Below are 23,171 nucleotides of genomic sequence, written 5' to 3' on the forward strand. Positions count from 1 at the left end.
GCCATCTACTCTGCAGATCTCTTGCTCGCCCCCATATTGAATGTAACCCCAAACCAGGATTTTTCCTTCACCAAACTTGACTAATTTCTGTTAGAATATTGGGTTGATGAGAGTTTCAGTAGGGATGCAGTTCAACAGGTAATTCATCAGAAAAATCTACCTTCTGCCATGTTTCCAAATGATCAACTAGAAGTCAAGTTATTATTTGTTGCTCTTACAACTGGGATTGATGACAAGACTTTTGTCAGGTAGTATATGTACAGTATATCACGGTACAATATTTAGAAATGTTTTTGATATATTGTGCTGCCGTAAAAAAACGAATATATTTTAAAACTATTTGGACCCTGTAAACTATTTAATTTTTTGAGCACAATCATTAACATACATGAATTCTCCCACCATTGCTATGCAAATGATATGCAGCTTTTCCAATAGTATGTCCCTGAACAATCAGAGATGCTGAAACACATTTTTAGAACCCGCCAGATTTCTAGGACCCTGTTGTTCCTTATCCATCCAATAGTTGGGTGGTTGGGTTTAGGGGGAGGGTTGAGGTAGGGCCAATAAATGGTTCTAGAAATGCTTTCTTGAAACTGCAGCCTCTCCACTTGTGCAGGCACACACTTTTTCTGCTTACTTTACTTTTTTTACTTGAAGAGCTCACTGTCTCATCTTCTATCTCTCTAGTCCAGTGGTCACCAACCCATCGATCGCGATTGACTGGTAGATCTTTATCACTCTCCTGGCAGATTCCGAAAATGACAGAAGAATAAGTACAAGTGTGAAGAATACAACTACTGTTTTTGTTTGCATTATGTCTAACTGCCGCAAATATTAATATGCAGCTCTCCATATAACATACCACGAGCTGCGAGCCTCAAAGTAATAAGGGGCTGTTTATGTACGTGTCTATTGAATGCTCACGTGTGTTATTTCAAATAGAGCCGTGTGGCTTGCACGCACAAATAGGATGCGATGTGCCAGCAATTTCAATGCTCGCCTACAGATTTTTTTTTTATTAAACTGCGAAAACGCGAGGCACCCAAGATACACAAGCAGCAAGCAAAACTCTCACTTTCAATAGAAAACGTTAAAAGGCGTCTCTCACCTCAAACACTATGTTCATTGTGATTGGCTCTAACATTGTGTATTGATGCTGCAAAATATGGTACAAAACCATACTACAATTGGTGAATCCTATTGTAATGTTTTAGATTAATATTGTTGTCATACTTATTATTATTATAATTATTTGTAGATGTTTTTGCAGCTCATTTATAAAATGCTTATGTAGTACCTGCAAAAGTTCACCATTAAAAACATTTTACCAATTTGTTTTTAGTTCACAATTATTTGATATAAACTGATTACTACTATTACCACATGCATGGTCACCCAAATTTTCACCCCTCACAAATGTCACCTGTGTGCACTGTCACTGATTTTCCTGACTGGATCAATTAAAACAATCTTAAGTAGGTTAAAGTAGTGCTTTTTACATAGTTCAAAAACGCAAATGCAAAATTTAGCTTTATATTTCTGTAAATTTTTTGAAGGCTGATCTTGCCTTTCAGTACGGCCGAGGTTAGGGATCTTAGGGCTAAAAATTGTCAAGCTTTCAAGCATCTTGTCTAGAATGAAAGAATCATTTCTTAGTGAGCAGACAGAGACTCCTGCCAAATATACAGTCGACCACATCATCATTCACCTTCATTACTGGGACTAGTATTTGATGACCCACTTAAATTTACCACCCACATTTCTACAAGTCTGGTCTCTTTCACCAAAAAGCAGATTTGTGTCGTTCCTGTCAGAGAACAATGAGCAGCTCCTCATCCAAAGTCTAATCATAACAAGACTGATATATCGCCACTCTTTACTGGTTAGCCTTTCAGCCAGAATAACTAGCCCTCAACAGATGATCCTCATAGACTGGTGTATTTTTAATAAAACAAATACAGTCCCCACATTCATTGATCATAACCAAAAGCAGTAATAGGGAAACTTTGACAAGCACAATTTGGGTTTACGACTGGTATTGATGCAGGGATACTAGCCCAGTGCTGTTTCTTTTATTCAAGGCCAGAAGCAGAAATAAAAAAATAGCTGGAGTGAATTACGGACAATAAGAAAAACTGCACACATAATTACAGCAAAAGAAAGTTCTAATTCACTGAATTACTGCAATCTAGGTCTTGGACGATGTAGAAAAATACACAAAAATGGTCTTGAAAAATGTCATTACCTAGATTTGATATAAAAAGTCCAAAGCAATATAAAATAAGAAATGCAATGTAGTAGTTATAAACAAATGCAAAAAAGAAATGTTTTTAATTGGTGTCAACATTTTCTGTGGACAGCACAGATCTGCTTGCTTTAAGAATGTCACCTGCAGTAAAAATCCTTCCTCTGGCTATAGGGGCACAAGTTCAATTAAAGCTGCAAGCAGCGATGAAAGGGACCTCAGACCCGGGCTCACTGTCTCCCGGTGGCCTTAGGATGACAAAGAACAGCGTACAATACTAATTTAAGCTGATATATAAAAACAAATTATAAAATCACAGATGTATGCCAAACTTCCTCCAGTCAGAAGGTGGTGCTATGACTGTGACAATATTGGCATGTAGATGTCTTCAGGAGAGGAATCTTATCAAACCTGTGAATTTTCAGGCACATCAGACATTGTTTAGCTGAGTTAAAAGTACTTCCTGTTCCATGGCGAAGCACTGAATTTTGTCGGCCCACCACGGACTAGATTTTCACAATTTAACATCACAAAGGCCTTTTGACTAAACTAATGGAAAATGGATTTGATGTGAAAAAATTTGTGGGAGGAGTTTGTTACATTTTAAAACATGTAATTTCCTGTTGCCAGCAGGTGGCGCTATAACTGTAACTGGATATTGGCATGTAAAGGTGTTCAGGTCAGAACTGTTATCAAACATGTGAATTTTGAAGCAGATCGGGCAATGCATGCCTGAGTTATAACAACTTCCTGTTTCGTGGCGAATCGTCAAAGTTTGCGAGGCCGCCAAGGACACGCTCTTCGGCGAAAACTCTAGATCTTCGCAATTTAACAGTGTCAAGGCATTTAGATGACAAAAGCCATTTTTTGTGCTGATCGGATAAAATCCCTAGGAAGAGTTTGTTAAAATACAATGCCTGGAAATGCCTTGTTAAAAATATCCGACTTCCAGTTGGGTTTCGCTTCAAGAGACTTTTTTGTAGGTTTTGGCATCTTTTACAGGTGTGGAAATTTTTTGTGCGTGAAACGTAACTCAGGGGCCAGGCCGTCTAATGGGCATAGGTGGCGTTGTTGAGTCATTTTGCCACGCCTACTTGCGAAACCAATAAAACTTACATTTTTGCCACTTCAGGGGCGTGTGCAAAGTTTTGTGAGTTTTTGGGCATGTTTAGACCCTCAAAATCACGCCGTTTCATTTCATGCCGTTTAGCTTCATAATCTTAAAATGTGAGCAAAACCACCTGTTTTGTCATCACTTTAGACATTACGCTAGAGAATCATATACTAGCTTTAAAGTGACGTTGGTGAAGTAGCAACTGTTTCTGCTGTTCTGACGTCAGCTGGAGATACAAAAGGGTTTTTAGACTCCCCATGTTTGATTTTCTTTTTTATATACACGATTATGCACTCAAACTGTTGTATAAACGCAATATCACACTCATAGCAGTGCAATATGGCTGTATATCATCACTGGTGGGACACTAAGGCACTCGGCTTCCAGCCTCGAGCCAAAGCACGCCTCCCAACAGTGCCAATATGCAACCATATGGCATTGCTACTCGTGTGATATTGCTCATAAATATTTATATATTATATACAGTTGAAGTCAGAATTATTAGCCCCCCTTTGAATTTTTTTCTCTTTTTTAAATATTTCCCAAATTATGATTAACACAGCAAGAAAATTTTCACAGTATGTCTGATAATATTTTTTCTTCTGGAGAAAGTCTTATTTGTTTTATTTCGGCTAAAATAAAATCAGTTTTTAATTTTTTAAAAAACATTTTAAGGTCAAAATTATTATTCCCTTTAAGCTATATTTTTTTCGATAGTCTACAGAACAAACCATCGTTATACAATAACTTGCCTAATTACCCTAACCTGCCTAGTTAACCTAATTAACCCAGTTAAGCCTTTAAATGTCACTTTAAGCCGTATTGAAGTGTCTTGAAAAATATCTAGCAAAATATTATTTACTGTCATCATGGCAAAGATAAAATAAATCAGTTATTAGAAATGAGTTATTAAAACTATTATGTTTAGAAATGTGTTGAAAAATCTTCTCTCCGTTAAACAGAAATTGGGGAAAAAATAAACGGGGCTAATAATTCTGACTTTAACTGTATGTAAAGTTATATAAAGCTTTATTTTCTCAAAATTAGCAAAATTTAAAAAATCTTAACAATCAAACATTTATACTGTCTTTGGCTATTGAAAACGTATAGGTTTACAGCTTCTGCTGATGTTGTGATCTCTTGTCAGCTGTTGTCAAAGCATACAGCTAAGCCAGACACTTGTGAATTCCAGAGACAAGACCATTGAATGAAACAGATGTGCGTCCTTTCCTTAGCGCTTATTATTGTCAGCCTATGTTCAGAAGAAAGTTTGTCAGGGCATTAGGGGAGGAGCAGAAAATGCTGACCAGACAGGTGTTTTCCTCAATCTAACCACTTGAAAACATTCAGTGGTAAAGTCTATATTTTCAGAAAGAAATTCAATTTTGAGAAGAGCAGAAGCATGTGAAAATATGAATATGCAATACATCAGAAAACCGGTTCTTAGAGTTCTGATTCCAAACCCCTGATTGTCACTGGAAAATGATATGTTCAGTGTCTTCTTCAATACCGGCCTGCTGGACAGTTAAACAAATCCCTTTTGTCTTTATTGTCCGTGTTCCAGTGAATGTCCCAAATAATAATTTAGATGAGAAGCAAATTTAGTAAGAACAATCTCGGGCTTTAAAGAACACCTGAGACTGGAGGAGTCAAACTGCGAAGGAAAGAAGTCATTTTAAGTGACTTCAACCAAATGGAAACTAGCCAATAAGAGAGAGGAAATATAACAGAAATCGTAAAAGCTTGCGGAACAGAACATGGAAGAGAACATTGTGTGCGCAAAGCAGTTAACTCTTCAAGCACATGCTTCAGACACACTGAGCCATTGTGCTCGCGGAGAAGCAAAAGCTATTCAGCATCATCTGAAAACTGAAAAAAATTAGATTGTTCTGTTTTCATTCATTTAATTCTTGCTAACAATAATTTGGGCATTCTGTTGTCAAGATTTTGCATGTTTGTCTGCAGCAATAAGTGCGATAAGTGATTACAAAATGCATTACAAATAAAATATATTACCATTATTATTGTTTTTTTTATGATGAAACACAAACAGATTCAGTTCTGTTCACAGTTTGAGGAGTGTCTCTTCATGCTTAAGTGCATGCAAAAATGTTTAAAGTTGCTTGAACTGACGAGATATAAAAACTTGTGGTAATGGTAAAGTTTTGTGATGATACAAGACTATTTTGATCGGGACAAAGAGAATTTAGTCTCCTGAGCAGTTATCCAGCTAGCCTAAACCCTAGACCATTGGGGACTCAGTTTAAAGGTCTTAGAGAGCTGTCCATCTTTTTGTAAGACATATAAACACTCTTGACAATGTATGTCTAATGTGTGTATACAGTATGTAAGTATAAGTAGTGAAAGTAAAGTATAAGTAAAAGTAGTATTGTTTGCTTAAAAATGTAGTGCAAGTAGAGTAAAAGTATTTGTTGTAAATATTACTCAAAGTATGAGTAAAAAGTAGCCCTTTCAAAAGTACTCAAGAGTGGTGAGTATTACGCAGTGAAAACTGATGCATTTACATGTAATTTATGAATGTGTGTAAACGTAACATTCTGTAGTGCATTTAGGTATTGCCCAGCAGGCACACAACGTCATAAGACATTAATATTAGGTTAGATTTAGGTTGTGACATCAAGTGACCAAAATTCAATGTCTAGCCAGCGTCTAAAGACAACATTATTTTGATGTCCAATAACAACGTCAAATTATGTTGATATTTGGTTGATTTTAGGTTGTGTTAGAAAGTGACCAAAATACAACGTTGAGCCAACATCTTAAACCAACGTCATATTGACGACAAATACTGATATTTATTTGTCAGGGATGGCAACCAAAATCCAACGTCAGATAGACGTCAAAGTGGTAACGGTCCACACAACATCAAGCTGTAACATCATGAGATTTGATATTTGGTTGATTTTAGGTTGAACGTTAGACATTGACGTCGGCCTGTCCTTAAGTTTGGATGTCAATCTGATTTTCATTTCCTAACAAAATGCAACGTCCCCATGATGTTGATGTACAACATAAGTCTGACTTCATGTTTACGTCTTGTGCCTGCTGGGTGTTTAAGGCATCACGCAGTAAACATCCGTCATCTTCTCATCAGTGACATGCATGTAACCAGTCACTTGGTCAATACATGTAAAGATTTTGCACATCTTCTTGGACACTTTTAATGCTTCCAAACAGTTTGCTGGAATTATAAATCACCCATGTCTTGAGGTAGTTCATTATGATGCGATTTGATTAGACTGAAATCACAAGACTGATTCTTCTAATCCCCATAGACAGAAAAAAAATTAAGTAGGGACTGCAGGTTGAAGGAAAGTAGTGGAGTAAAAGTGCTGATCCAGCATTAAAAATGTACTCAAGGGAAAGTAAAAGTGCACATCTTTAAAACTACTTAGTAAATTACAATTTCTGAGAAAAACTACTCAATTACAGTCATTTGAGTATTTGTAATTAAGTTTGTATGTATGTATATACTGTATGTACTGTTTGTATGTATGGTTTTATGTACTGTGTGTATGTATGTATGTTTGTATGTATCACCTGCTTATTGTAAAAGAGACCAACTGCTAAAATCTCATTTTGGTCAAATTCTAAGACTGTGGACTGACAGAATTAATTACAGATAGTGAATACTTATCTTTATGTAACCCACTGGTCCTTCTGCACCCAACTCAGTCTGAGCTGGGATCGAACCAGCGATTCTTTGTATGGGAGTCGGTTACTCTAACAAAAAGGCTAAAGACCATGGCCTCTAGCCTCTGTTGCTAGAGCACCTTTAGAGGTCAGAGGAGTGAGGTTTACCTGCACAGCACTTCACTAGTTGGCCTCTGTCACACTTATATTTTAAACTAATTATAAGTAACAGATCCTGAATGCTGTGTATATAGGGATTTCTGCATCAATAATTCCATATTATCCACATATTTATAACCTGAGAGCTGATACAGCTATTTGTAACTACAAAGGCTTCAATTTCATTTAATTACATTTCATTTAATTTTCGTTCTCTTCCAGTTATTTTTGGCTATACAAAAACTGTCCATTCTGCTTCTTGAGTTTGCAAAGTACTAATATTTATATATATATCTGTAAACTTTAGCATCATAATCATAAAAAAACATTAATGATATTTTAGTATTAAATAGAAATATTCAATTAATTACATTTTGGTATAAATACTTATTTCCTCCGGGTGCTCCAGTTTCTCTTACAGTCCAAAGACATGCGCTATAGGTGAATTGAATAAACTAAATTGGCGGTAGCGTATATGTGTGAATGCAAGAGTGTATGGGTGTTTCCCAGTACTGGGCTGCAGCTGGAAGGGCATCTGCTGCATAAAACATGTGCTGGATAAGTTGGCGTTTCATGCCGCTGTGGCGACCCCTGATTAATAAAGGCACTGAGCCGAAAAGAAAATGAATAAATACTTATAAAATAAAATTATTTATGAAATATAAAATATTAAAAAGCTTTGGTGTGTTATTGCGACATAAATATGGTGACGGTAAACAGCATGAGAAGCTAAATAAAAAATAAAAAAAAAACAACAAAAAAAAACAACAACAAAAAACAATAAGACAAATTTAAGACAATTTTATATATTGTAATCTCCAAACCCATTTCAGGGTTTCAAGATCAAGACTAATATCAGCTGATAAAGACTATGACCTACTGATCCAAGCACACCTCATTTATAGCATTATCAAACTGTAAAGTCAATTTATTAAGTAAATGAATGAACTAAAGACGTGGTCTTGTCAAACGATTGAAAAGCACTTGTATTATGGGATGTCGATCTCTGCTCTGATGACTTTTGATGATGAAATTTCAACTGAGCATTTTATCAAAGTGACTATTACTAAAGTTTTAGTGGTTTGAAACTATATATTGTATAATAAATAATACTGAGAGCGTTAAGTATGTGAAATAACAGAAAAGGTACAGGCAGTTTATTATCAGGTTTTTGTATTGTAATTTACACTAAAAACCAGACTATATATCACATCAAACTACTAAAGTGTCAATAAGAGTCACATTTCCAACTTTTTCTACATCAAAAGTCTTTAGAGGAAAGATCTAGGTCCCACAATACAATTAAAAAGCATAAACAAATAATAATAAACTGAATCAGAAAAAATATGGAAAATTGTTAATTTACAGATATTTTTTACAGTGTATATTTAGATTTGACTTTCTATAGTTAAACTTAAGTTTTTTTCTTTTTAAATAAAACTGAATGAGGTTTAGGTTTTATTTTAATACAAAAGAAAACTGCTTGTTCAGAACATAAATGATGTAGGGCAGCATGTTTCCACAGAATGTTAGAGTAAAGTCCAGTAATTACGGTTAAGAGTGTGGGCTAAATGTTGAGATGTACTGACCGTGCCATTAGTTTGTGCAGCTCCAGTTTGTGCTGCTGGTCTTCAGCTGCGATGGCATGTTGTGCTTGCTGTTGCATTCCCTGCACAAAGTGCTGCATATGCTGGAAGGCATCAATCTGAGAGAAGCAGACAGAAACAAATGCCTAAATATAACAAAAGTATTCATTATTTACTACTGCCAGACATTTTTATACACAGAGACCACTAGCATAGCCAGAAAAGACAGTCTTGTGCGCCTCCTCAAAAAAACAAAACAAAACGGGTTTGCCACATTTATTGTCAAATTTTGTGGAAATAAATAAATAAGTCAGTTATTTACAGTGAAAAATGGTTAAAATTGGGCAAGATTAACACCAGTGTTGGAGGTAATGCATAACAAGTAACATGAGTTATGTAATAATATTACTTTTCTAAGAAACAAGTAACACATTAATTAAAAAATAATTTGAGTTACTTTTTAGATTAATTATACCCTTTAAAAAACAGGTTGCTGAATTCAAATTAGTGTAATCACGTTAAATCACACTCAATGAGAGAATGAGCTCCCCGGGGGAACAGACAAAAACCAAGATGGCAGAGCCTTACATTTCTGTGATAGAAGTATACTCATTATTCTGAACACATGGAAGAAAAGGGGATAATAGTCTCAATGGACAGTGATTTTACTGAACTAATATGACAAAAAACTAAAGTAGCAAACACATTGCTTTCAACTTTCATTAATCTGTATTTACGACATGTATAGCGTCAGGAAGTCTTTAAAAGATAACATTATTCAAAAACTTTTTTTTTTTGTTTTTGGTGTAAGTTATACAGTGTGTTGCTAAATGCAGAGCTCCCCTATACATTTTTTTTTACAAACTCTTCAAGTTCTGAGTGATCAAGCCTCAGGAGGTTATGAAAAATTAACTTAAAAAAGTAACTCAAAGGTAACGTGACTCATTACTTCAGATAAAAAAAGCAACCAAGTAACACAATTAGTTACTTTTTTGGGGAGACGTCGGTGTTTGGCATTAAAAGCAGTGTGGTGTACGAATTTGGCATCCTACCACACAGCCAGAGATGGTAAAAGTACACACATCCTTTACTTAAGTAGAAGTACAGATACTCATGTTTAAAATGACTCTGACACTGATTACACTTTTGTACTTAAGTAAATGTAAAGAAGTACGGCCTGAAAAATGTACCTGTTTCAACCACAGTCCCAAAGACATGCGGTATAGGTGAATAATAATTCAACTAAATTGGCAGTAGTGTATAAGTGTGTGTGTGTGAATATGAGTGTGTATGGGTGTTTCCCATTACTGGGTTGGAGCTGGAAGGGTATCTGTTGTGTAAATCATATGCTGGAATAAATGGTGCCAAGCAGAATCTCAACAACACCAACATTGGCACCAAAACATTGCTCAAAAAGTCAGCCCATGAATCATCCTGACGCAAACTCACAGCGTTTACCATGTAGTTTTGCGGCTGTTAATGTAAAAATCTTTGCAAAAAAAAGCACAATTTTTTCGCGGTATTATATTGAAAGACCAGAGAAAGCCTGTACAGTATGATCGTAAAGGGGACAATAGGCTTATGCATTTAAACGACATTGTTTTTGGACTGGAATGTGTATCTCTCGTTTACCTGTGATCCGAACGAGCAAAAGGTGTCTTATTACAGTGTTAACAGGGCAGTGTCAGTCATGTTAAATTCACAGACTCCCTCTGTCATATCTGCATAGTCATCCTAGCTTTTCTCATAGTAATCTTCATAAACTAGCCCATGTACAGTGTGCGATAGCCTTGAAAAAGCCACGCAGTGCAGCATGCAGGCGCGCAATGAGGAAAAATAGATTGATTGCATCAAAAACGCGTTCATATTGCACAATGACAATAAATAATTTAGATCGCGCCACCAAACACATGAAAACGAAAGTAACGTCAGTTGTTTAAAAAAAATGTAAGGAGTAGAAAGTACAGATGTTTGTGTAAAAATGTAAGGAGTAAAAGTGAAAAGTTGTCAAAAAAATAAGTAGTGGAGTAAAGTCCTGATACCAGAAAAAACTACTTTAGTACAGTAACAAAGTATTTGTACTTCGTTACTTCCCATCTCTGCGCACAGCATGTTATGTTTTGCTATTGCAAGTGATCTTTTTTTTTGCAACCGATATGCGCGGTTGAACCCATGTGATGTCATGTGTGACGTAGGTTGGTAATTCCCTTTTAGACATGGCCTAAATATGTTTTTGTTCATAAAAACGCAGGCTGAAGCAGGAATTTCCAATCCAGCCTGTGTTGGAGATGTTGTGCAGGCCATTCAACAGAATAACTTCATTTAGTATTTTCAAATTATTTTTCTGAAAACTTAAGATTGATAGTGATACAGATCAATCTGTATGTTTTGGCGCTGATGTCCCTTAAGTGTGTATGTGAAATTTCAGCTCAAAATAGCTCACAAATAATGATTTATAACTCTTTAAAACTCTTCCAAATTGTCCTGTTCAACTGACTGTCGATTTAAATCCAGCAATGTGTCAGCATAGGGGTAGATTCAAAACAGGACTAATCACTGTGAAAATGTCAAAAGAAGAAGAAGGTAATCTATGGAGACTACGGTGTTCATTTGTGCATCCCAAAACCTCCTAAACATTTAATATTCCCTTTAGTCGTTGACTATTATTTTCGGCAGGCACAAAAACTCTAATGGCGGAAGGCTGCTTCTCACTCAGGGCTGTCTATGCTAATGAGGGACAGATCCTCACTAATAGGCGGGGCATTCCTATTCTGATGACACGTACAAAGGGAGAATGACAATCAAAGTGTTTCTGCCGAATGTTTTTATGAAGAGTTATTTAAAAAAATAGAATTAATATCTTTTTTACTATTATAGTCAGGTTATATTCACAGACTGTTGCCACACATCTGTGCTTAAACCCCTTTTAAAAGTGCATAAGAGGTCCCTTTTAAGTTACTATGCTACATTAAAATATACCACAAACATAATTCCAGATAGGGTTGTGCCGATGGTATCGTGTATCAACGATAGGCAAAGATATCACCAAGACGATATTTAGCTAGATTCACATTAATATAGACCCATTACATGTTTTAATTGCATTATTGAATAAAATTACAACTATTATTATTTTTAATCATCATCATTAATAATAAACAAACTACAAACAATTTAAAATATGGAGAAAACACCTCCATCAACAAACTCCGGCTGTCATCTGAAAGGACCTTAATGCATCACTGTTTCTTCTGTGTGTTGTTGCATCAAGTATTATGTTTGAAATAATTTAGGTTTCAGAGCGTATATAGCAGAAAGAGCGTGGTTATTTGCATTGATTTGAAGTATTTTTCTAAATAAAATGTAAATGAAGTAGATTATTAAATAAGCAAAAATCAGTTGAAAGGTTACTAAATACATTTAGAAATGATTAAATAAATGAGCAAATAAGCAAATATAACACTGCCACAGTATCATGTATCGCCGATCTCACAGGGGGACGATATTTTCGTACATCTCCCAACACTAACTCCAGACTATTTATATTTGATCAAAATGCTAAAATCTAAATCATTTATAGTTCTGTTATTACTACCAAAGGCCATTGTGACATATGGACCACCTGTAAGCAGCATGAGACCAGCATGTGACCATTTACAACTCACAAATGTGTTTTAGTAATATAGTGTATTGTGTTCCCATCTCTTTACAGGGATATTTCAGTGAGGCTGACGGCTCCACGGATGCATGCCAGGAATTTTAACACAGTGCTGCAATGTGGACTGGGACTGGCTCTGTGCTGTGCTCTGTGATTTTCAGTGCCTGGAATTTACGTAATTCGCACAGACATAACACTTTAGAAACAAGCTAGATTACGGAATACTGACATGATGTAATTATACTGTCCGTAAAAGCGTTTACTTTTTTACTCTTAAAAAATAGTCATCATTTAAAAAAAAAACAATTTTTTCTCCATAAACACCTATTCAGGTGCTGTTGTAACCATTTAAATGCTTCTGTAAAATACACAAATATTTACAAAAGGAATTTTAGAAATACAATTAAATGTACTGACATTATATATATTGTTGAAATAAAATCTATTTTTGGCGACGCGGTGGCGCAGTAGGTAGTGCTGTCACCTCACAGCAAGTAGGTCGCTGGTTCGACCCTTGGCTGGGTCAGTTGGCGTTTCTATGTGGAGTTTGCATGTTCTCCCCGCATTTGCGTGGGTTTCCTCCGGGTGCTCCGGTTTCCCCTACCGTCCAAAAACATGCAGTAGAGGTGAATTGGGTACGCTAAATTGTCCGTAGTGTATGTGTGTGAATGAGTGTGTGTGGATGTTTCCCAGTGATGGGTTGCAGCTGGAAGGGCATCCGCTGAGTAAAACATGTGCTGGATAAGTTGGCAGTTCATTCTGCTGTGGCAACCCCAGATTAATAAAGGGACTAAGCCGAAAAGAAAATGAATGAATGAAAATCTATTTTTTTTAAAGATGTTTAGATACACTGACCAGCCACTTTATAAGGTACACCTTATTATAACAGGGTTGGACCCCCTTTTGCATTCAGAACTGCCTTAATCCTTCATGGCATAGATTCAACAAAGTACTAGAAATATTCCTCAGAGATTTTGGTCCATATTGACATCATAGCATTATACTGTACAGTTGCTGCAGATTTGTTGAATCTCCTGACATCCCAAAGGTGCTCTATTGGACTGAGATCTGGTTGAATCAGTGAACACATTGTCATGTTCAAGAAACCAGCCTGAGATGATTCACGCTTTATGACATGGCGTGTTATCCTGCTGGAAGTAGCCATCAGAAGATGGGTACACTGTTGTCATAAAGTGGTGGACATGGTCAGCAACAATACTCAGGTAGGCTGTGGTGTTGACACAATGCTAATGGGCCCAAAGAGCAACAAGAAAGTATCCCCCACATTATTACATCACCACCAGCAGCCTGAACTGTTGATACAAGGCAGGATTGATCCATGCTTTCATGTTGTTGACGCCAAATTCTGGCCCTACCATCCAAATGTCGCAGCAGAAATCGAGACTCATCAGACCAGGCAACGCTTTTACAATATTCTATTGTCCAATTTTGGAAAGCCTGTGTGAATTGTAGCCTCAGTTTCCCATTCTTAGCTGACAGGAGTGGCACCCGGTGTGGACTTTTGCTGCTGTTGCCCATCTGCCTCAAGGTTTGACGTGTTGTGCGTTCAGAGATGCTCTTCTGCAGACCTCAGTTGTAACGAGTGGTTATTTGAGTTACTGTTGCCTTTTTATCACAGCTGGAACCAGTCTGGCCATTCTCCTCTGACCTCTGGCATCAACAAGGCATTTGCGCCCACAGAACTGCTGCTTACTGAATATTTTCTCTTTTTCAGACCATTCTCTGTAAACCCTAGAGATGGTTGTGTGTGTGAAAATCCCAGTAGATCAGCAGTTTCTGATATACTCAGACCACCAATACTCTGGCATCAACAACCATGCCACGTTCAAAGTCACTTAAATCCACTTTCATCTTCATTCTGATGCTCGGTTTGAACTGCAGCAGATCACTTTGACTATGTCTACATGCCTAAATGCACTGAGCTGCTGCCTTGTGATTGGTTGATGAGAAATTTGCATGAACGAGCAGTTGGAGCTGTTGTACCTAATAAAGTGGCCAGTGAGTGTATGTTCACATACAGTTTTCTTGGTAACACAAAACAAGTTCATGAGAGGATAAATGTATAAAAAATACATTAAAAATATATATAATCATCAGACATTCTAACAATCATTTTTAGATAAATGTATATGCCAAATGATTAAATGTATGCTTTTGTGTGTGCGTGTTTGTGTGCTGTAGAGAGACAAAACCGGGCTGAAAATCTAAAGCTAAGCTATCATGTTACATTAATATCAGACAACAGACTTTTAGAATGTTTTTTTAAGAAAGGTCAAACTAATCAAGAGCACATTTGTAAAGCAGGCCATCTTCCTTATTTCACAGAGTGCTTGCTTTGGTCTCATTTGAAAGGATATTTGTGGAAAAAGGAAATGTTGGCATGGTAAACGTTTCCCCACTCATTATAGTCTTGTTCAATTAAGCTCTTTTCTTGAGAGAAATTAAAAGGAGGCCATTAATGTCAGATGATTTTTTCTTCACATGCACTGCAGTTTATACTTTTCATAATTTAAAAAATAGGAATAAGTACTCCATTCATACTCATGAACGCTGCATCTGTGTTTGGGTTTTTGGTGTCCAAGTCTTTCAAACTAATATGGGTCAGCAAATTTTTTAAGATCCCACCCATCCCATAATTCAGCCCTAATTGCGGCAAAATAAAAAGATTCACAAGAAAATGCAAATTGTTCATATTCATGATCAATTAGAGAATGTAAATGTTTATAACCCATATTTAAGCATCATATTAAGAAATAGGTTTATACTCAGCAATGTGAACATGATGTTGTTTTATCTATTCTGATAAAGGTGCTTTGATATTTATATCCATTCATCTATTTTCTTTTTTGGCTTAGTCCCTTTAATCCGGGGTCGGCACAGCGGAATGAACCGCCAACATATCCAGCATATGATTTATGCAGTGGATGCCCTTCCAGCTGCAACACATCACTGGGAAACATCCATATACGCACATACACAATGGCCAATTTAGCCTACCCAATTCAACAATACCACATGTTTTTGGACTTGTGGGGGAAACCGGAGCACCCGGAGGAAACCCACACAAACACGGGGAATAATATTTATATTTCCATTGATATTCTGAATGATCAGTTTGTATATTTGTGTTTTTATTATTTGGGCTTGTAGGTCATTGTTGTTCTTTCTTCATTCTTTACTGTAGGTCTATAGACCGTTTTGAGGGATGTAAACAAAAACAATGTGTGTTTCCTGTTTTACATTTTTAATTACTACAGCTTTCAGGAACTTAAAAAGAACCACATATTGATAAATACTGTTATGATAGCTGTTTTAACTAGTGGTGGGCCGTTATTGGCGATAAGGTGCTGCGTTAAGGCGAGACTCTTATCGTGCGATAAAAAAAATATCGCCATTAACCTGTTCTCAAAGTTCAGTTGAGAGCTGGGTCTATTCTACGCAAGCTATGATGACTTTCACCTTGATATTTTAGCGCTGATGTATACCTGACCGGTGAGCCGCCTCACAAAAAAGTGCCCTTCTGAATCAAGTCAGAAGGATGAAATCTTGAAATTAATCTAGATTAATCTAGATTAAAATGAGCCATTTTAATCTAGATTAATCTAGAATAATTTCAAGATTACAGTGAGATTAATCTAAATTAAAAAATGTATCTACGCCCACTTATAGTTTTAACATTAAGTTATGATTGAATTATCTCTTGTTACAGTTATTAAAATAGTTTGGTAACAAGCAGGGAATGTTCATGGGCCAAAGATGTGAGCCCATTGAAATGGTCTATAAGCATCTGGTAAAGGGACTATTAAAGAAAAAGACTTCTGGCTAATTTGGATATAATATTTGGGTACAATTACATTCATAAATGTTGATTAAATGTAGTCTGTCTCAGTGAAATATAATTTTTTTAAAGCATTTTTTAGGAATGTAATGTGAATATTCATCTGGAGGCTAACTGTAATAACATACAACTTTGATAAAATATGAAATAATATATTTGGGGATAATGGGGTGGCATTTTGAACTGGCTAAATTAGGGTTAGGGTTTATGTTTTGTGCAGATATGTAGATGTTTTTGTTGATTTCTGTGTATGGACATTTGTTTAAAAGTGCATTATTATTTTGATTGAAAATAAAATTAAAAAAGCTCATTTGTAAATGTTGTAAGGAATATATAATATATAAGGATGAAAAATTCAATAATTTTAGATGATTATGAAATTATGTTGATTTGGGAGTAACAGGGTGGCATTTTGAACTGGTTAAATTAGGGTTAGGGTTTTTAAGTTTTGTGCAGATATGTAGATGTTTTTTGTTGATTATGGTGCAAAGTATCTGTTTTTGAACATTTGTTTTAAAGTCTATAATTATTTTGTTCGAAAAGAAAATAAATCAAATCAAAAACATTGGGGTTGTGCGTAAAAAAGGTAATTTGTAAATGTTATAAGGAATATCTAATATGTATGATAAACTATGAAATTATTTTACATGATTATGAATTGACACATGATTATGTGGATTTGGGGGGTAACATTTCGAACTGATTGATATTAGGGTTAGTGTTTAGGGTTAGAGTTTTTAAGTTTTGTGCAGATATGTAGATGTTTTTGATGATTGTGGTGCAAAGTATTTGTGTTTGGATATTTGTTTTAAAGTGTATGATAATTTTGTTAGAAAATAAAATAAACCTAATCAAAAACTTTGGGGTTGTGTGTAAAAAAAAAAATTGTGAATTTGCTCATTTGTAAATGTAAAGAATATATAATATATAAGGATAATCAATTAAATTATTTTGAGTAATCCTGAAATGAAGTATATTTAGGGATAATGGGGTGGCATTTTGAACTTGCTAAATTAAGGTTAGGGTTTATGTTTGTGCAGATATGTAGATGTTTTTGTTGATTTCTGTGTATGGACATTTGTTTAAAAGTGCATTATTATTTTGATTGAAAATAAAATTAAAAAAGCTCATTTGTAAATTTTGTAAGGAATATATAATATGCAAGGATAAAAGATAAAAAAATTTAAAGTGAGCATGAAATGATATAGTGTATAACTGATTTTAAAGTGTATAATTATTTTGTTTGAAAATAATATAAATCAGATCAAAAAAAAAAAAAAATGTATTTAAATATATACTTTCCTGTGCTTCCTGCAATATTTTGAAGCTGACTTTGTGAGCATTTACCTTGCGAGTGCTCTTCCACATGTACTTCATATAAGCGTAGGTGACATGCGGGTGGGCGGTGGGCAAGGGGTGGTCGAGCTGTTTGGAGGGATCCACACCCAGCAGGAGAACAAGGGTCTTATGGGCCAGTGCCTGATGAATTACACAAAAGATTCAATATTAAACATCAGCAAATACATCATTTCATAAATTGTTTCAGGAATACTGTATGTTACAGATATTTGGTAAACCATGATAGTTAATAAGGTGTAGTCTAATTAAAAGGATAGTTCACTGGAAAAAAATGTTTACTAATCCTCCACTTTTTCCAAACCTGTTTTTTTCTTCTTTTTCTACAACACAAGATATTCTAAAGAATGCTGGGGAAAAGCAACCATTGACATCCATAGTAGGAACAAAAACTACTATGGAAGTCGATGGCTGTACCCCCCAACATTCTTCAAAATATCTTGTGTTCAACAGAAGAACGAAACTCAAGTTCAGAACCACTTGAGTGTGAGAAAATGGTAATGAAATTGTCATTTTTGGGTGAATGTTCCCTTTAACCCTTTGGTGATCCTTATTTATAAAACACATTTGTGGTATTAGCGGTCAAACAGGGACAAATAAAGTTCCCCTTAGTTTTTTTGACCATCTGATTGGTAAGTTTTTTTTCATCAAAATCAATCAAATTTATTTTTGTTTAATTTTCTTTCTTTCTTTCTTTCTTTCTTTCTTTCTTTCTTTCTTTCTTTCTTTCTTTCTTTCTTTCTTTCTTTCTTTCTTTCTTTCTTTCTTTCTTTCTTATCAGAGAGGACTTTGTTGTAATAATCAATATTTATGCAGTAATTAACATAATTTTCCCCCTATTGAAAACAAAACAAATTTTTGTAATTTGTCATTTTAATTATTTTCTGATTGTAAAAAAACAAAACAAAACAAAACAAAAAAACATGTAATGACTCTGTGTAACCACTAGGTTCCACTACTACTATCTCAACAAAGCTGCTCGTGAATTGCTTTAGTTGTTTAGACATTCCTAAGGAATTCCGGATTTGAATTTTGAACAAATTTTGAAGTGTTTGAGGTGTTTTACAGCATCATGGTGGATTTGTATTTTGTAAACAAAATATATTTTGAATGTTTATATTTTTGCTTATTTCCCATTCATTTCCTATGGCGGTCATTTTTGACCATGAAGACCACAAGTGTGTTTTTTTTTACAAACATTTAGCATGTTTGAATCATGACTCCGTGACAAGGAGTTTTAGACCATTCCAATGATTCTGTAATTCTATAATTTTTCTCTGTCTAAACTGACCAAAGACTACCAGAGTGTTAAACTGCACATGTTTGTGCAGGAAGATAATAGGCTGACCAATGATCTTCAATACAAAGCCCCAAAACCTGATAGATAGGGTCATCTGTTAGAGCTCAAGCACTTCGTAAATAAACACATCAATCAGTTTCTACTGAGACTGTAACATAAGCTTGACCCTACCAAAGCCTTTGTGTCAATAAGAACAGTGCTTTCTTTATCTGTCTCTCATCCCCTAATCAGTTGCGTTTCTGTCAGTGGTCTCCAGCTTGTATGATCACCACTACAGGTCATATCAAAGGTCATCAAGTCAAGTCATCTGTCAAAGTGGACAGTGTTTAGTGGTTTCACATGAAAAGGTTATTACCGGTTAGTAGAACTATGCTTTTTTTCATATGAAAAGCAGCTTTATCAGCCTTACAAAAACCAGCAGACTGAGGAACAGACTGAGGAACAGCTTTTTCCCCAGAGCTGTCTCCCTTTTAAACTCTGCCCCTCACTGACTCCTTTGCCCCGCTAATACACCCCCACACTCCTCTAACTTATACTCCTCACAATCACTGTACTATTTAACATTTGCACATTTAAAAATTGCACATATTCATTGCACTGATTTGTTGATTTGAACTGTACATACCCACTGCACATGGACATTTGTAATTATGCACACACTTACTGTGCATATACATTTGTAATTATGTTTATCTACCTGCACACTTACTTCTGATTATTAATAGCATCCTGTACATATATTCATTTATTGTAAATCTCTGTTCATAGCTAATACAACCTGTATATAATGTTCATAGTACATCCATCTTTAAATATCACCATAGTTTATCTATAACTGCACTTTATAACTTATACCTGTATCCTGCACTTGCTGCTATTGCACTGCTGGTTAGACCTAAACTGCATTTCGTTGCCTTGTACTTGTACATGTGTAATGACAATAAAGTTGAATCTAATCTAATCTAATCTATTAATATTTGTCTACATTTTAAATCTAAAAACCTTTCAAAACAAAAAAATATGCATTTTTATATGATTTCTGCAATATATATAAAAAGTAAAAAAAAAAAAAGGAATAAACCAATATATAATCTGAAATACTGAGCTTTTTATGTACCGTAGTGACCATTTTTGGTAGAAGTGCAAAACTCACTCTCATTCAAAGTTGCAAAATAATTCATAAACTTGATTAATTTAATCTCAAAACATCAGTTTTACCGTTTGAACGCTCTGTATTAATGTTGCTAAAATTATATACTGATAGATTGTATAAATTAGAACTGCACTGCTTGGTGGAATCAATAATCATCAATAAAAAACAGAGATGAGAATGTAAAAACAAGAGGTTTTGTTATCTTGGCATTTGAAAATGAGTTACAAAAAGTACAATAACCTCTTGAGCCGAGCAAAATATCTTAGTTCTGGCCCAATTTAATATTGTTGCTGTGTATTTTATGAAACATTATCCGATCCATGTTGCAACTGATCAATGCAGTGCCTCAAAACACCTTTAGAAACATTAAACTACTGTGAACCATGGCCAGCTCATTGCTTTCATTTATAATATCACAAAAATGGTTTGCAAACATTCACATCAACTTTAAGGTCAGCCAGTAGCAACTAAAAGACAAAACAGAACAAATAAGAACAATACAATATTGCAGCACGATATTGGAAAAAACTGATATTGCGATATTTTATATTTTCTACGATATATATTGCAATATTGAGTATAATTTCACCAGATGAAATCATAGATTATACTAAACCAATCACAAACATTGATAAATACAGTAGGGCAATGGTACTGAACAAATTAAATACACAGGGCTTTAGGATTTTCTGTAATAAAATCAGTAATAATCAGAAACACTAATATAATAATCAAATGTAAAATACTGTATTATTCTGTATATTTAAACACAAATACAGTTAAAGTTAGAAACATAATTCATATGTCAGAATACTTTAAAACTGACTTGAAATCCTCACACAGGCCCTAAAAACACAGATAATTGCGTAAACCTTTGGATACTATGCTATGGATAAAAATTTCAATGACTCTACAAATCACAAGTATTTTGAATTATGGTAAATTATAGTACCGGTTCAACATTGCAAATCCTTTGATGTGATTATTGTTGATGCACATATTGCGATATCGATGCTGAAATTATTAGCGTTGTCAAAATTAATCGTTTCTTCTGTGCACCGCGATACAGACAATTCGGTATCAGTTCAATGATAATCATAACCGGTTATTATGTGCTGACGTCATTTATCTCATATGCGCTAAGTTGCGGTAGCTTACTATGGCGAGGGAGGCGATTGCGAGTATTTACAACGCTCCTACTACTTAAAAACGCAGAAACTGTGCACAATTTCACTGCGTGTGTGTTTGCTGGACAGTCTTTCACTGACACTTACAGCAGAAGCCCATATTTCATTGAGAGAATGAAAGTAAACTCTATTTCTCTCTCTCTCACTGTGGACCATTTGACCTGCTGGCATGACTTTTCGTCTCCTCTCGGCTGTAACAGCGATACATCTGGATACAGACACGAGCGCGTGCCTGCAGAGTTTTCTCCACCGTGTCTATATGGATCAGCTGTGATCGCCGCTGCTGCTTATTAGTGTCACTCATCTGTGAAGAGCGCCAGCGTGTAAGAGCCAATCACAGCCCTTTCTGTTGAGCGTGTGACCAAGACAAGGTTGTGAGGAGCGGGATATTTATATTTGTTGATATTATTTGCTATAAATGCTCGTGTTGTTTAAAGGTACAGTTTATATATCTGACTGTATTAAAGGACAAAATTGTATTACAAAAATGTATAAATATATTTATACATTTTAATACAAGTATTGCTGCTGTGAAGAAAATATAAAACTGTGTATGGAAAGCATCGTCAATGCACTGTGATGCATCGAGATATCAAATGGAACTGAATTGATGGCATGATAATCGTAACCGAACCGAACCGCGAAACTGGTTTTGTGTACAGTGGGTGTTTGAATAAACAAGTACTATGTTAAGACTTGGTCTTAAATGGGCAGTTCACCAAAAATGTCAATTCTGTCATCATTTACTTTTTTTCCTCTATTAAATGCAAAGAAAGAAAATATGAAGAATGAAGCCAATAAATTCCATAATATGTTTGGTTCTTCTAACTATGGATGTCAATGGCTGCTTTTTTCACAACCGTTCTTCAGAATATCTGGTTTGGTGTTCAAAAGAAGTGAGAAACTCATTAAAGTTTAGAACCACTGGATAAATGAGGAGAAAATGTTCATTTATGGGTGAACTACCCCTTTAGTAGTTGGTTCACCAACCAAGGGGTAATCAGTTCTATTTTTCAGATTAGAGCTAGCCCAATCTACCTTTGAGTAAATGATACCTTGGGTAAACCTTGTAAGACTAGTAAACAACTTCCCAAATGTTTTATTTGGGTTACAAATGTTCTGCTACATTTTGGAGAATATTTAACACTTTCACAAATTAGTTCTATAAATGAATTTGAGCTTTTCTTTTCTGTTTATTCTCAAACGTATTCATTTTAGTCACTGTTACAACCCTATGGTTGTCATGTTGAATTATTATTATTAGAAACGTCTGATTGGTAACTTCAGACTAGTTGCTCACTCCTGATTGGCCTACAGAGTTTTAGGGTGCTTTTACACCTGTGGATCGATTCTTTTGTTCTAAAACGGATTCAGATTGTTACAATGTTTATTTTTGTTCTTGGTGCGGTTTGCTTTCACATGGCAATGTTTCTAAATGGACAAAAAAAGCTAAAACAAGTCACTTGCGAATAAACTCCTCCGTAAATTGGTCAGAGTTTCACAGTTTATTTTGCAGGTAATGCGAAATGCTCTAAGGAGGAGCCTATGCGAATGATGCTTTTGGGTTGTACTCCCCAGCTGGCCTCCTTTATACACTATACTACAATATGCAGTGGCCTTCTTTAAAAATAGCTGTAAATAATACATGCATACACTTTAGTATGGTTCAACAGCTTTTTCCTATGAATTACTATTGTATTTTAGTTACATTTCTTGTTTGTGGGACAAAAAAAATAAAACTTCGGACGTCAATGATTACGTGATTATGGTAAAACGAATCAAGCTCCGGTACACTTCTTCACTGCGAGATATAATTTTTTTTTATACGTGCGCCGAAGTCTCATGCACAACGTCTACTACTATTGCCTGTTTGACACTGATTCATATAATGTCCCTT

At 35.2% G+C, this 23,171-nt stretch overlaps 1 protein-coding gene across 1 annotated transcript in view; it reads right to left on the reverse strand.

Annotated features, from left to right (window-relative positions):
- The window catches only part of mtor (mechanistic target of rapamycin kinase), a 269,916-nt gene that overhangs the window by 53,285 nt on the left and 193,460 nt on the right, over positions 1–23,171 (reverse strand). Inside the window, exons 36-37 of the mRNA XM_056463247.1 lie at positions 17,626–17,757; positions 8,765–8,880 (exon numbers count right to left, since the gene is read on the reverse strand). Coding sequence (XP_056319222.1) covers positions 8,765–8,880; positions 17,626–17,757 — 248 coding nt within the window. The remainder of the gene's footprint in view (positions 1–8,764; positions 8,881–17,625; positions 17,758–23,171) is intronic.

Source organism: Danio aesculapii, chromosome 8 (genome assembly GCF_903798145.1).
Source record: "Danio aesculapii chromosome 8, fDanAes4.1, whole genome shotgun sequence".
Lineage (NCBI taxonomy): Eukaryota > Metazoa > Chordata > Actinopteri > Cypriniformes > Danionidae > Danio > Danio aesculapii.